Source organism: Zonotrichia leucophrys, chromosome 15 (genome assembly GCF_028769735.1).
Source record: "Zonotrichia leucophrys gambelii isolate GWCS_2022_RI chromosome 15, RI_Zleu_2.0, whole genome shotgun sequence".
Taxonomy (NCBI): domain Eukaryota; kingdom Metazoa; phylum Chordata; class Aves; order Passeriformes; family Passerellidae; genus Zonotrichia; species Zonotrichia leucophrys.
In genome coordinates this window covers 3,606,429-3,620,391 of record NC_088185.1, presented here as the reverse complement: position 1 = coordinate 3,620,391, position 13,963 = coordinate 3,606,429, and the positions used below count along the sequence as shown (strand labels likewise).

Genomic DNA, 13,963 nt, shown 5'->3' with positions numbered 1-13,963 from the left:
CTGTGACAGATCAGTGACGAGACGGAGCTGGAAGCGCTGTGTGCCGAAATCGCCTCCCAGCACCTGGCCATGGAGAGCCCCGACTGCCCCAACAAACCCTGCTGCAAATTCACCTACCCGAGCCTCACTGGGGAGGAGGTGGAGCTGTGCCCCAGGGGCAGGCACATCCCTGTGGGGTAAGGAGCAGCCTTCCAGGCAGGATGTGGCACAGAACATCTCTGGAATTGTTCTCCAAGCACAGCCTCTCCAGAGGTGCTTTTGTAACAAGTTGCAATGATCTGGGAAGGCTCTGCTTTGTGAGAAGGTGGCAGAACTTGGGATCAGTGGTGCTGTTTGGCTCTGTAAGGGACAGAGGGGCAGGGCTGGTCCCGGCTGTGAGGGATGGGCAGGTGGGAGGGGAGGAGGAGGTGGAGGACAGCAGCATTAACTGGGAACCATTGGAATGCCAAGTGTGTATTGGTAATTCTGGATTGTTCCAGATCAGGATCTCTCCATAAAACCCTTCCCTGTGTAACACAGGTGGGGCTCAAGGGCTCTCCCAGGAGTTCTCCCTCAGCCAGGTCTGTGCCCCTGCAGGTGGGAGAACAAGGACGTGTACGCGGCCGCCATCCGGAGCCTGCGCATGCGGGAGCTGCAGAGCCCGGAGTGCATGACAGCAGTGAGGGCAGGGCTGGGCTCCATCATCCCCCTGCAGCTCCTGACCACGCTCACCCCCCTGGAGATGGAGCTCAGGACCTGTGGCCTTCCCTACATCAACCTGGAGTTCCTCAAGGTGCTTTGGCCACGCTCCTGTGGGGCACAGAGAGGGGGATCCTCCAGGGGAAGGTGGGAGGGGAGAATCTTCTGGTTTTGGTTCCTCAGCCAGGACATCCTTGGGGAGCTGCTTTGCCCCCAGGGAAGTTTATTAAGATTTCACTGAATTTAGGAAATAATAGGGTGGGGTTTGTGCAGAGAGGAATAAGAGTCTGAACTGGGGAAAATTCCTGAAGGGAGAGGGGTGAGCAGCAGTGGACACGTGTCCCTGTCCCCTCAGGCACACACCATGTACCAGGTGGGGCTGATGGAGACCGACCAGCACATCGAGTTCTTCTGGAGCGCCCTGGAGATGTTCACGCAGGAGGAGCTGTGCAAGTTCATCAAGTTTGCCTGTAACCAGGAGAGGATCCCCTTCACCTGCCCCTGCAAGGACGGCGGCCCCGACACCGCCCACGTGCCCCCCTACCCCATGAAAATCGCGCCCCCCGACGGCGCCGCAGGTACGGGAGCGAGGGAGGGAGGGACAAAGGAGCTGCTGCTGCTGCTCCCGGCTCTGTGCCCCTTTAATGAACAGTGACCAAGAGGGACAGGTGGTTATGGGGTAAATCAGGAGAGAATTGGGGTTTAAATGATGTAAAGCTAAAATTTCACCTAAAACTTGAACTACATCCAGTGGGGAGTTGCCTGCCCATGGTGGGAGGGTGGAACTGGATGAACTTCAAGATCCTTCCAACCCAAACCGTTCTGGGATTCCACCCTGTAGAGATGCAGAGACACTTTGCTATTTGTCTGAAATTAAACTATTGGGAAAATACTGGCGTGAGGCCTGATGGGAGAATCACAGAAACATGTACAACTCAGAAGCCCCACAAGAGGCAGGGATAGGATTTTGTTCACAGAGGTCTTAGGATGAGGGAAGAGATGAGGATCTGACTCCATGTTTTAGAAGGCTTGATTGATTATTTTATGATATGTATTATATTAAAACTATACTAAAAGAATAGAAGAAAGGATTTCATCAGAAGGCTGGCTAAGAATAGAAAAACAGAGAAGAATGATAACAAAGGTTTGTGGCTCGGACAGAGAGTCTGAGCCAGCTGGGCTGTGATTGGCCATTAGGCCAATCCCAGATGCACCTGTTGCATTCCACAGCAGCAGGTAACCATTGTTTACATTCTGTTCCTGAGGCCCCTCAGCTTTTCAGGAGCAAAACTCCTAAGGAAAGGGTTTTCCATAGAAGATGTGTTGGTTTGGGTGTAACCGTGGCTGTTTGCAGGCTCCCCGGACTCGCGGTACATCCGCGTGGAGACGTGCATGTTCATGATCAAGCTGCCCCAGTACTCCTCGCTGGACACGATGCTGGAGAAGCTGCGCTACGCCATCCACTACCGCGAGGACCCGCTCAGCGGCTGAGCCAGCAGGGACCGCCTGGAGGCCACTCCGTGACTCTGCCAGGAACCCCTTCAGTTCCCATCCAGCGCCTCCCCTGCGATCAGCTGGGGGTTAATTTATTTCCTGAACCTTCGTTCCCATTACAGTAATTCCCGGAAGACTTCCATTTTGTATTCGTAGACTTTGTGGTGGACTGGTTCTTTTGCTGCCTTGTTTGTGGAATATTTGTAGGATAGTTTAGTAAAGACCGGTTTGTGTATAATTTAATTTGGGGGGGGAAAACCTTTCCACCTGTACATTTCTAATTTTGTAATCCACAATGGTCTGCCCCGTGCAAACACCACTGGCAGGGAGGGCATTCCGAGGCCCTCAGAGGGGAAGGCTCATGGATCGCTCTCCCTGAGAGGTTTTTGAGTACAAAAATGCCAGGTTTGGGTGTGGGGAGGGAATCACTGCATGGGCAGGATTTGTGGCACTTGCTTGAGGTTCGAAGCAGAACTTTGCTGCCAAACTGCTTTTCCACCTTTCCACCACTTTCCTTGAAATTTTTCTAAACTCTGACCAAGCACATGGGGGCTGCCACGGGGAACTGGGGGTTTCAGCTCAACACTTTTGGGAAAATTTCTAATAGAACAGTGAAAGGGTTGTGATTCCTTTGGGTTCCTGCCCTAGATGTTCTTGAATGTCTGCTTTGCTTAGCAACGAAATAATTTATTGTAATTAAAATGTGAGCAGAACAAAACAGCTTCTCTCCAAAGGGTGTAAGATACCACAGTCCATCCCAAAATCCGGGACTTTATCCCATTTCCCAACGAGCTCTTAGAACAACCAGGAGGTGCTCAAACACCTGGAACTCATTTTTGTACTCAAAAATCTTTGATCCAAGAGCAAATTACCCTAAAAACCTCTGACACCCGGCAGGAGGACGAAGCTCCTGTTCTGTGTGGAAAGCTGGGAGGCAGCTGCGGAGCAGGAACAGCTCCACCGTGTTCTGTGGAATGTTCTGGATGGTTCAGAGCAGCCCCTCCACCGGTGTCTCATCCCTCAGCAGGATTTCTGGGACACTCCAGCTCTGCTGATCCCTCGGATCCTGAGTTCTGAGGAGGAGACCATCCCGGGATCCGTCGGAGCCGCCCGGGAGGCTCTGGCTGAGGTGACCGAACCTCCAGCTCGGTGTCCCCTGGCTCCAGAACGGCTCCTGGGAATCCCAAATGTATTTATTGTACATTATTGTGAATAGTGGGAACGCTGAGTGCGTGGGATGCGGGAGAGGCGCTGTGAGTTGGGGATGGGTGTCCTTGTTCTTCCGTGAGCGAGTGGGAATGGCAGTGGGAGTGTGTGTGCAGCACTCGTCGGTGGTCGTCGGCATCCGGAGTCTCCCAAGCCCGTGGTTAGGAAGCTGTTACCCTCCCAATGCATATTGCCCTGTCCAGGGAACAGATCCATGTAGGAAGAATATTTACTCTTGAATCTCGTCCATTTCCTGGTAGAAGCGTTGATGTAGCTCAGAAACCACTCGGAGCAAGCGGGAACACCTGGAGTTTACAAAGACCAAGGGCAAAGGAAGCCGAAGGGGCGGCTCGGAGCCGGTTTGTTCCCAGGCAGGAAGGTGGGGGAGCACTGGCTGGGTCCCACGGCAGAGCTGTGGCCGGGCTGGGCTCTCCCTGGGCTCTCCCTGGGCTCCGAGGGGCCGTCCCGGAGGGCTCCGTGTGCCAGCGGTTCCCGAGGCTCCCGTTCCGATCCAGCTGTGAGTGAGGAGCTGCTGCTGCTGTGTGTGCGCTCCTTGGGGCGGCACATCCGAGTGGAGCACACCGCGCCCGGCCCCGGGCCTGTGCCGGAACGTTACTTGATCCGTATTTATTACAGTTAATTATTTATGATTACAAATAACGAACTTCTCGTCGCTGCCGTTTGCACCTGGGGGTGTAAATGAAGCTTCTTCTACAGGACAAATGTCGCACCAATAACCAACTTCCATCGACTTTGGTTTGTTCTGGAGAACAGGATGAGCCCCACAAGAGGAATTGTGGGAGTTTTTTGGCTTTTTTTTTTTTTTTTTTTTTAATTCCATGCTCCTGGGAAGGAAGTGCTGCAGCACCTCAGCTGTGGCTCAAATGGCCTTTTAATTAAAGCTTTTCTAATCATCCTTAATTCCTCGTGCTTTAAATGAACTTGACATTGTCTGTACTAGGCTTGTTTGTCGAAGCAAAGATTGGTTTGTGATGATTATTATTATTTTTTTTAATATATATTCATTCAGAATGTAAAATTATACTAAACAATGGAAAAACTCTGGAGCTGGGTATTAGTTCTAGCTTGGTGTGTGTCCATCTCGGTTCCATACACGGCATTAACCTGTAAGTGCTCTTGGCCATCGAGTGTACACCTGCATAAAGGAGATTCTTAACATCCCTGGAGGAGTTTGTGTCCTTCTTTGGGCTGCAGGGAGTGGGATCTGTGCTGGAGCTGCCTGAGGCACAGCAGGAAGGGCAGAAAGGGAGCTGCAGGTCTGCTGGAATCCCACTGCTGTGGGATGTCAGGATTCTGTACCAAAGGGAAGCATGGCCACTGCTGGGCTTGTTCCTCTGGGATATTCCTTGTGCCTCTGCCACCTCAGTCATTAATTATTTGTCACATTGAATGATTCCTGAGCCACAGCACCCCATTAGCCATCCCAAACCTCAGGGACCAGCTCCCATTCCCTGCTCTTCTCACAGCCCTTCTCCCCAGGAATGGGAAGAGCAGAGGTTTGGTGTCCCCCTGTTTTTAAATATTTTATTCTTCTTTTCTTGTCTAAATAAGCAGATTTGGTGGGAGCATCTGTAAAATGTCTTTATTTCAGGAGGAAGTTCCCTTCAGCCTTCGTGGGATGGAGCTGGCACCTGAGGCAAGGCCTGGGTAAGGACCCTAATTAGCCAGGGGTGGCCAATTAGCCCTGCCAGTGCCATCTGCTGCACCTCCTTAATTAGGCTGATGCTCACGGGTGCTATCCAGGACCTGCTCCACTTCCCAAAGTCCCAGGGATTCCAACAGTAACAGAAGCCAGGGAATAATGGCAGGAATGGATCCTGAGCAGGGGCTGTGCTCCTGTGTCACCCCAGGGGACAGATGGCACCGCACAACGCTTGGGGACAGCATCAGAGAAATTTTATTCCAAGAAACTTTAAAAGCTTTAAACTTGAAAATGCAGCACTGAGAAGCCTTGGAGCCCCAACCCTCAAACCTGCTGTGTGTGGGACAGGCCTGGAGCACTCACTGCTCCCTGCTGGTGGCACCAGCTGTCCCTGCCAGGGCAGGACTCACCCAGAGCTCGGGGTGGCACAAATCCCATCCCAGGGTGGCACAAGGAGCCCACACGGACACAGAACTCAGGTGGGGCCCAAGGTAAGACTCAATTTGATGCCTTGGGGGTGGTGCTCGAGGCAATCAGAGACATAAAAACCTGAAGTTTGCTCTCACAGATTAAAAATAGAGATTTAGAAAATGGTCACTGCCTAAAAATTGAAGCTGAGTGTCAGAATTTGCTTGCAGGAGTCCGGCAGAGCCCAGGGGCAGGGCTGGGTGCTCCGTGTTCTCCACAGGCCCCGTCTCACTCCTCCGGGTGTCCGGCGGCTGCTGGGCTCTGGCCTTTCGCCTTATGGCAGGGGGAGAAGAAAAACGCTGTTTGCAAATTGACTTTGTAAGGGGAGGGCTGTGAAAAGCAGCTCCTTGTGCTGGCACAGCCCCCAGGAGCTGCCCTGCAGCCTCACCTTGGAGCTCCGGCGCCGGAGGCCGCTGCGCCCGTCCCACAGCCCCAGGCTCCGTCCTGCTGCTGCTGTGGCACCAGAGCTGTGGCACAGGGACAGGGACAGGCTCAGAGGAGGCAAAGCCACCCGTGCTGGATAAACACAGCACAGCAGGGACACAGGGACAGGGAGAGACCCTTGAGTCTGCTCTGAGCCTGGCCCAGATGTTTCAGAGCAGAACCAGCTCCTGTTCAGAGCCCAGGTGAGAACAGAGCACTCACAGGTAACAAGGCTTTAACTTACATTTAATCCCAGTGACCACTGGGTCTGTTCTACTTTGAGGTAAAAACCTAAATTTGTTGTTTGAAACTCACATAAGCACCAGCCAAATTCAACTGGGTGAATCTGAGAGCTTTGGAAAACCCTTTCAGTCACAGGCAAGCCAAGGGGCTCTACATTTGCAGCATGAGAAGGGGAATGGAGCAGAGGGAATGGCGTTACCTTGGCTGGGCTGGAGAGGCTCTGGAGGCGCTGGCAGTGCAGGTTCCTGCCTGGCAGTGCTGAGCAGCTCTTGCCCGGGCTGCTGTCCCAGCTGCAGAGTCCCCTCTGTCCCTCCGTGTCCCCTCAGTGCCCCTGCCGGGCCGGCCCCGCGCCGGAGGGGACAGCGCCGCCTTCCCAGCCTTGGCCACCTCCGTGCTCAGCCTGGTGCCCACTGCAGGGCACAGCCCCAGCTGCCCAGAGCCCTCTGCGTGCCAAGGGGAAACATCTCCTGCAGGGACAGCAACAGGAACAGCGGCTTCAGCACCAGCAACAACCCCAGTGTCCACCCCAAGGACAGAATTCCAGTGATTTAACCCTCCCTCCCTGAGCCCAGCCCAGGAGCAGAGGATGAAGATTTCTGAGGGAGAACAGGGTGAGAGCATCTCCCCAGGGAGCTCAGGCCGTGCTCTGCCCACACCTTGGTGCCGGATCCGTCGCCGAGCGGGCTCTGGCGATTCCCGTCTGTCCCCGTGGGGCTGGGCTGGCACCTCCTCAGCTGCAGTGCCACCCGTGGGGCTGGCAGGGCGCAGGTCACAGTGGTGCTGCACGGAACACACAGGGCTGGTCAGGTGAAAATCCCTGGGAAAACTGCAGAGCAGCAGCACTTGGGGATGTTAAGGTGAGTAGGGAATTGTGGAATCCCAGAATGGTTTAGAGATCTTAAAGCTCATCCAGTTCCACCCCCCTGTCAGGCTGGACTGGGCTTGGAGCACCCTGGGTTGCTGGAAGGTCCCTGCCCATGGAACAGGGTGGGATGGGATGGGCTTCAACATCCCTTCCAACCCAAACCATCCTGGGATTCTGTGATAAGCTCTGAACTTTGATCAGATCTCATTCCCAGATTTTGCTGTCCCCCAGGAGAGGAGAGGCCCAGAACAACCAACCCAAGCCCAGCTTCAGCAGCTTGTTGGGCCAGGGGTGTGACTGAACCATGGCACAGAGAATGGGTGAGCTCAGCATTCTCCCATCCTGTCTGGAGCAGCAGCAAATTCCAGAGGACTCTTCCCTGGGCAAGCCACTCCCAGGGCTGGAGTCTGTTCTTTTCTTGTTCCCTCCTTCCCCTCCCACCCAGTTTCACCCTTGTGCTCCTCTCTCCCCTCAGCTGACTCATCCAGGCTTCAACTTCATTTTCTGTGTGATTCAAACATTCTGATTGTGCAACTTCAGGCCCTTTTGTTTAGTTTCATTTCAAGAGCTTTCAAGTTAATCCAGTACTTTTCAGGAGGAGCCTCAGTGCAGCACAACCCTTCCCAAGGATCCCAGAGCTTTGTGTGGGGAGTTCTGAGCTCCCTGAATTCCTGGAATGTGCCACAAGAGCCCCTGGGACTGGGCCCATCCTCAAACAATGGGATGTGAGCAGCAGAGCCCGTCCTGTGCAGTACCTGGTGATGGAAGAGAATCTCCTCCTCCAGCTGGATGCCACAGAATTCACATGGAATCAGGATGTCTCCTTCTGCCTGCACAGCCTGGGGCTGGGCTGGAGGGACAGCCCTGTGGCTCTTGGACTCCCCACTGTATTCCCATGGACTTGGAGAAGAACTTCTCTTGCTGAACGAGGCAAAGGCACTTGCTGGGTTACACCCTGTCTGTTACACAAACAACATGGGAACATCACCTTTCCTGATGAGCCAGGTGGGCACTGGAAACCACTGGCCTTGGCAAAGAGCCAGAGTTCTCCCAGTGCCACCCACACCCTTCCACACCCTCCCAGTGACAGCCACAGAAAGTCCTCACTGCAAACCCCAGGACACGAGGAAATCTCAAACCTGGTGAAGGATCAGATCTCCAGCAGGACACAGCTCCTCACAGAACTCGCAGGGCAACATGGTCATGTCCTTGTCTGTAAGAGAAGGAAGGATTTCATCCTCTGTGGTGCCTGATAAAAACCTCCTGCTGCACCCTGAAACCTGTGGTGCCGTTTCTCCTCTCACAGCAAGCTGCACTCCAGCTTCCCCCAGATCCTCCTTCCCACCATTTTTACCTCCACAGAACCTTGTTCCCCACCTGGGCTCCCACCATGCACCAAGGTCAGAGAGCCACTAATTTAATAACCTTTTATTTCTTCACTTGCTGCTTTGCTTTAGGAGTCTCAAAATGACTGATTTTCACCTTTTAAAATACTTAGATAACCTTTAACATTCCCAATCCCAATTTTCCTTTTCCCCTCCCCTCAGATTTAAGGATAACCCCCACCACAACAGTGTTTATACCTATTTTGCTGTGGTTTGATGTGCTAAAGGAGCCTGGAGAGTCACAGGAGATGCTGGACAGCTCTGTTCCCCCACGGTGGGCAGATTGTCCAGGCTCTTTGGTGTAGTCCCATTCCCAGGAATCCCTGGCAATGTCAGCTGCAGTGTTATGCTGAGGGTTATTCTCACTCTGCAGGCTGAGAGCCAGCACATAGTCCAGCTCAGCATTCCAGTCTTCAGCAAGCTGGGGATGAAGGAGCTCAGGTCTGTCCAGCTCATCCCCTTCAAAAGAGAAACACTGTAAATTGGGGAGAACATCAAACCTGCCACCAGCAGCTCCTCTGGACATCAGACCCAGCCCCAGGGTTTCACCTGGAGTTCAGCATCTCCAAGGGAACCTCTAACAAATCCAGGAGGATGGAGAAAAATCATAGCCCAAATTACAGGGAGCAAACAACTCCAGGTTCATTTTTCTCAAAGCCAGGTACTTTGAGACAAAAAATAAAAAATAAAAAAAAAAAAAAAAAAAAAAGAAGTAACTGGCCTCAGCACTCCTGGCTTACACCTCATTCCATGGGTAACCATTCCCCCTGGAGCCTCTGGAGCATTCACTATCCTGTAATTCCACAGAAAGGAATCACAGAATCTCACACCTGGACCAGCTACCAAATTCTTCCTTTGTCCACTTTTCCCTCACTTTTGATTTCTTTGTGCTGCTCCTGTGAATGCCCTTAAGATTCTGTTTTTAGGGGTTCTGTGTCCTAAGATTCTGTCTTAAGGGGTTTTTCTTCAGGGGTTCTGCCCCTTAAGAAGAACCTGTTTTTGGGGGTTCTGGTCCCTTAAGATTCTGTCTCTAGGGGTTCTGTCTCTAAGGTTCTGTGTCTTTTAAGATTCTCTCTTTAGGGGTTTTGTCTTTAGGGGTTCTGCCTCTTAAGATTCTGTCCTTAGGGGTTCTGCTCCTTAAAATTCTGGTTTTAGGGGTTCTGGTCCCTTAAGATTCTGAGATTCTGTCCCTTAAGATTCTGTCCTTAGGGGTTCTCCCCCTTAAGATTCTGTTTTTAGGGGTTCTGCCCCTCAAGATTCTGTCCCTTAAGATTCTGTGTTTAGGGGCTCTGTCCCTAAGGTTCTGTGTCTTTTAAGATTCTCTCTTTAGGGGTTCTGTCTTTAGGGGTTCTGTGTCCTAAGATTCTGTCTTTAGGGGTTTTTCTTTAGGGGTTCTGCCCCTTAAGATTCTGTTTTTAGGGGTTCTGTGTCTCTGTCTTTAGGGGTTCTGGTCCCTTAAGATTTGGTCTTTAGGGGTTCTGTCCCTAGGGTTCTGTATCTTTTAAGATTCTGTCTTTAGGGGTTCTATCCCTTAAGATTCTGTCCTTAGGGGTTCCGGTCCCTTAAAATTCTGTTTTTAGGGGTTCTGCCCCTTAAGATTCTGTCTTTAGGGTTTCTGTCCCGGCAGTTGTGTCCCTTTAGGGGTTCTGTCCCTAAGGTTCTGTATCTTTTAAGATTCTGTCCTTGGGGGTTCTGGTCCCTTAAAATTCTGTTTTTAGGGGTTCTGCCCCTCAAGATTCTGTGTTTAGGGGCTCTGTCCCTAAGGTTGTGTGTCTTTTAAAATTCTGTCTTCCAGGGTTCTGTCTTTAGGGGTTCTGTGTCTTAAGATTCTGTCTTTAGGGGTTCTGGTCCCTTAAGATTTGGTCTTTAGGGGTTCTGTCCCTAAGGTTCTGTATCTTTTAAGATTCTGTCCTTGGGGGCTCTGTCCCGGCAGTTGTGTCCTTTCAGGGGTTCTGTCCCTGCGGTTCTGTCCCACAGCCCCTCTAGATCTCTTTTCCCCGCTCTGGCTCCTCCCCAGCCCATCCCGGTACCTGCTCCCCGCCGCTTCCCCGCGGCTCCCCCCTCACTCCGGGAGGCGGTGGCGGTGGCGCTGTTCCCGGCCCGTGTGTCCGGTGTGCCCGGTGTGCCCGGTGTGTCCGGGGTCCCGCCGCCCCGGGGGCCCCGAGCCCCGCAGAGCCGCGGGTGCTCCGGCAGCTCCCTGAGCAGGACGTGGCGGCCGCAGCGGCCGCAGGGCTCGGTCCTGGCCCCGCAGTAGAGCTCGTGCTCCTGGAGCTTGTTGAAGGCCAGCTGGATGTCACAGAACTGGCACAGCACGGGCCGCAGCGGGCACGAGGACGCCTGGGGAAACACACAGGGGGAAACACACGGAGCTTCCTCAGCTTTGGAGCTCTGCTGTGTCCTCTGCCACACCAGGAGCAACCTGCAGTGAGCTACAGCGTGGGAGGCACAAACCCAGCAGCTGGAGCTCTCCAGGTGCTCAGGACATTATTTTAAATCTGCCAAGGTCACGTGGAGCTTTCTGGATTTTCCTTTTCCCCTCCCCTCAAATTTTATTCCTATTTTGATGTGCTAAAGAACCCTGGAGAGTCACAGAAGGTGTTGGACAGCTCTGTTCCTCCAAGGTGGGAAGATTGTCCAGGCTCTTTGGTGTTTTAGATACAACCCAAAATCCAGTTGTATTCCACAGCACAGCTAAAATCCACATTGGTTTTTAAGGAACAGACTTACACTGCATTTACTGCTCAACAAGAACTGCTTGGACATGTTCTTTACCCACAGTGAACCCCCTTCAAAAGGGGTTAAAAACAGATAAAATATGTGATATTTGCAGATGCTGCACTAATAAATTATCATCATTTGCTTTATAATCCAAAAGCACCACACACACACACACACAGAGGCAGGATTAGCTACTCCCAGGGTTTAGAACTGGACAGATTTCCAAAGAAAATCCTTTTTCCCTCAGCAATCAGCAGGCTGAGGTGGCAGCTCCAGAGCTGTCTCTAAAGGAGCCCACAGGAAAGGAAGAGATGACATTTATAACAAGATTGTCTGTGACAGCAGCCAACTGCATTCAGAACTCAGAAAATCCCACTCTGGCCTATTTTAGTTTATTTTACAGGCTATTTTTAAAGTCTGTTTGGACAGATTGAGTTATTAAAAGTCACATAATGGCTCCAGCAGAAACATGAAACAGGAAAGGAATGAAAAAAGTCAAGTCAATCATACTTTAAATAGCTATTTTTCAACTGGCAAGGACAAAAAAATCACCAACTATCACAGATACCCCTTTGATATGAAGCCCTGAGTGACTCCAGGATTTTAGGGCAGTTTCTCCCAGAGGGTGTGAGTTTAGGAGCATCACTCCATAAAGGCTGCACAAACCCCAGGCTGACAGAAAAGCTCTGGAATAATCCGTGAAACACCAGAGCATCCCCCAAGGGCTCAATAACACAAAATCCACCAACCTCATGATCCTTCAGGAGGCTGCTCTCCATCTTCATCCTGCACTTGCAGGTGACCTAGAGCAGAGAGAGCCCATGAGAAGCATTCCCAGAGGAAGGAGCAGCCCCAGAGCAGAGATGTCTCTCACCTGCACGTGCTCAGACTCAATGTGGTTCTTCATCTCAGACTTTGGGATGGAGTCGCTGCAGTAGGGGCACATTTCAATGTTTCTTCTGCAGTGGATTTCATGGATGATGAAATTGACTGCAGGAATGTCCTTTTTGCTGGGAGAAAGTCGCTGAGGTTACTGAGCAGAAACTCACCGACAACAAATCCAAGCAGTTGTTCACAACAAAAAGATAATGCTGAGAAAGATTTCAATGAATTCATGGCTTGAAGTGAGTAGAGAAAGGCCCAGCCAGGCCTGGATATTAATGTATTTAACATGCAAAAGTGACACTGCATTCAGATAAAATCCAGGTGGATTTATTTCCTTATGTGAAAAGCAAATCTGGCATAACACAAACAAGTTATCGCCAGGGATCAAGTTAATAAATTAGTCTGAGAAGATAAAAGTTTCTTCCTGAAAATAGCTTGGCTCTGAGAAGTCAAACAGTGCTTTGGAAAGCAGTCAAACTTTTTTTATACCTGACAGATCCTGTTCCAGGATAATGGAACAGAAGGGTTTGGTTGGAAGGGACACCCTCCACAGAGCAGGCTGCTCAGAGCCCCAGCAGTAACAACACTGCTCAAAATTCCCCAACTCACCTCATTTTACCCCAAAATTTCCCAATTCACCTCATTTCTAAGATGCCCATTTTCTGTCTTGAAACCAAAGACAAAAGCATCAAAAGGATCTGAGGCACCTGGAGCTCAGTCCTTCCTCCTGCAGCATCATTTCTACATGGATCATCCCCTTTCCAAGAAATCCACCTTGAAAACACCTACATTAATTTTATAACATTTTGTTTGCTAAACCCACAGCTGCTCTCTGCCCTGCCCGATCCCAGGCACCCAAAAGCCTGGCAAAGCAACAAAGTCCAACAGCAGCGACTGAACTGCACAGAACAAACAAGCCAGGCTGATGTTGCAAGAAATTGTCTGGATTCTGATTTCTCTTGGGGAAAAACAACTACACAAAAAGTTAATTTCTTTAGCTGCTTGAATTCGAGACGTAATTTGTGAGGTGACTCCTTATCAGCCACTGGGCTCTGCAGAGAGGTTTAATCAAAGAAAAACTTCCACAACAACCCTGCCCACTGATCTATCCTCGTATTTCTGCTCCTGAGCCAGGGAACTGCTGAAGAAGAATTCGGAATCGTGTCTTTTGTGCGGGTCTCGCTGAACAGCGAGCCTGGATTTCCACCCCAACGTTTCGGTTTCTATTTCGTTCCCTGCTAAATCAGAAGGGAAATGCGACGCCCAAACGCTCAGGAAAGGCCCTACGGCCGTCCCCGCTATTTCACCGCGTTCCGAGGAGTTGAACCCCGGTGTACCGGCGGGCTCGGTGAGGGCCGGCCCACACCGAGCCCGACCCTCACCGAGCCCGGCCCCGGGCTGGCCCCCACGGACTCCGGCCCTCACTGGGACCGGCACTCACGGACTCCCGGCACTCTCGGACCCCCGGCCCCGGGCTGGCCCTCACGGACTCCGGCCCTCATCGACCCCCGGCCCGGCCTTACCAGTTGCCGCAGAGCCGGGACTCGGCCGCGGGCACGGCGGCGATGGCCATGGCTCCGTGCGGTGCCCGCTCCCCTCACAGCCCCGGGCACCGGGCCCGGCCGCTGCCGCCTCTGCTGCGAGGGACCGGCGAAAGCGAAAGCGCGGCCCTGCAGGGATCGCTCAGGGCTGCCGGTCCCGGGTCCACCGGCCTGCTGAGGGTCGGTTGAGAGTGCCGGTGTCGGGTGCCAATCTCCGGTGCCGACCACCGGTGGCCCGCCCTGAGTCCGGGTCAGGTCAGGTCAGGTCGGTGCCGATCTCTGACGCCCCCGCCCGTGGCGGTGCCGGTGTGCAGTGCCGGTACCGGTGCCCGGCGGGTGCCGGTGCCCGCCGAGTCCCGCTGCCCGCGGCGGCCCCGCCCCGCCGGCCCGTCCG

General features: G+C 52.6%; 2 protein-coding genes across 2 annotated transcripts in view; one reads left to right on the top strand and one right to left on the bottom strand.

Annotated features, from left to right (window-relative positions):
* Window positions 1-4,565, top strand: part of HECTD4 (HECT domain E3 ubiquitin protein ligase 4) — an 82,527-nt gene extending 77,962 nt beyond the window's left edge. Inside the window, exons 73-76 of the mRNA XM_064727221.1 lie at window positions 10-176; window positions 577-772; window positions 1,034-1,256; window positions 2,033-4,565. Coding sequence (XP_064583291.1) covers window positions 10-176; window positions 577-772; window positions 1,034-1,256; window positions 2,033-2,169 — 723 coding nt within the window. The 3' untranslated portion in view covers window positions 2,170-4,565. The remainder of the gene's footprint in view (window positions 1-9; window positions 177-576; window positions 773-1,033; window positions 1,257-2,032) is intronic.
* A 708-nt stretch (window positions 4,566-5,273) lies between these two features.
* Window positions 5,274-13,738, bottom strand: TRAFD1 (TRAF-type zinc finger domain containing 1). Its single transcript, XM_064726646.1, has 11 exons — window positions 13,552-13,738; window positions 12,018-12,153; window positions 11,893-11,946; window positions 10,456-10,762; window positions 8,624-8,884; window positions 8,180-8,253; window positions 7,796-7,999; window positions 6,832-6,955; window positions 6,375-6,642; window positions 5,898-5,976; window positions 5,274-5,782 (listed from the first exon to the last, which is right to left on the bottom strand). The coding sequence occupies exons 1-11, from the start codon at window positions 13,599-13,601 to the stop codon at window positions 5,738-5,740; spliced, it is 1,602 nt and encodes a 533-aa protein (XP_064582716.1). The 5' UTR covers window positions 13,602-13,738; the 3' UTR covers window positions 5,274-5,737.
* Window positions 13,739-13,963: the final 225 nt, after the last annotated feature.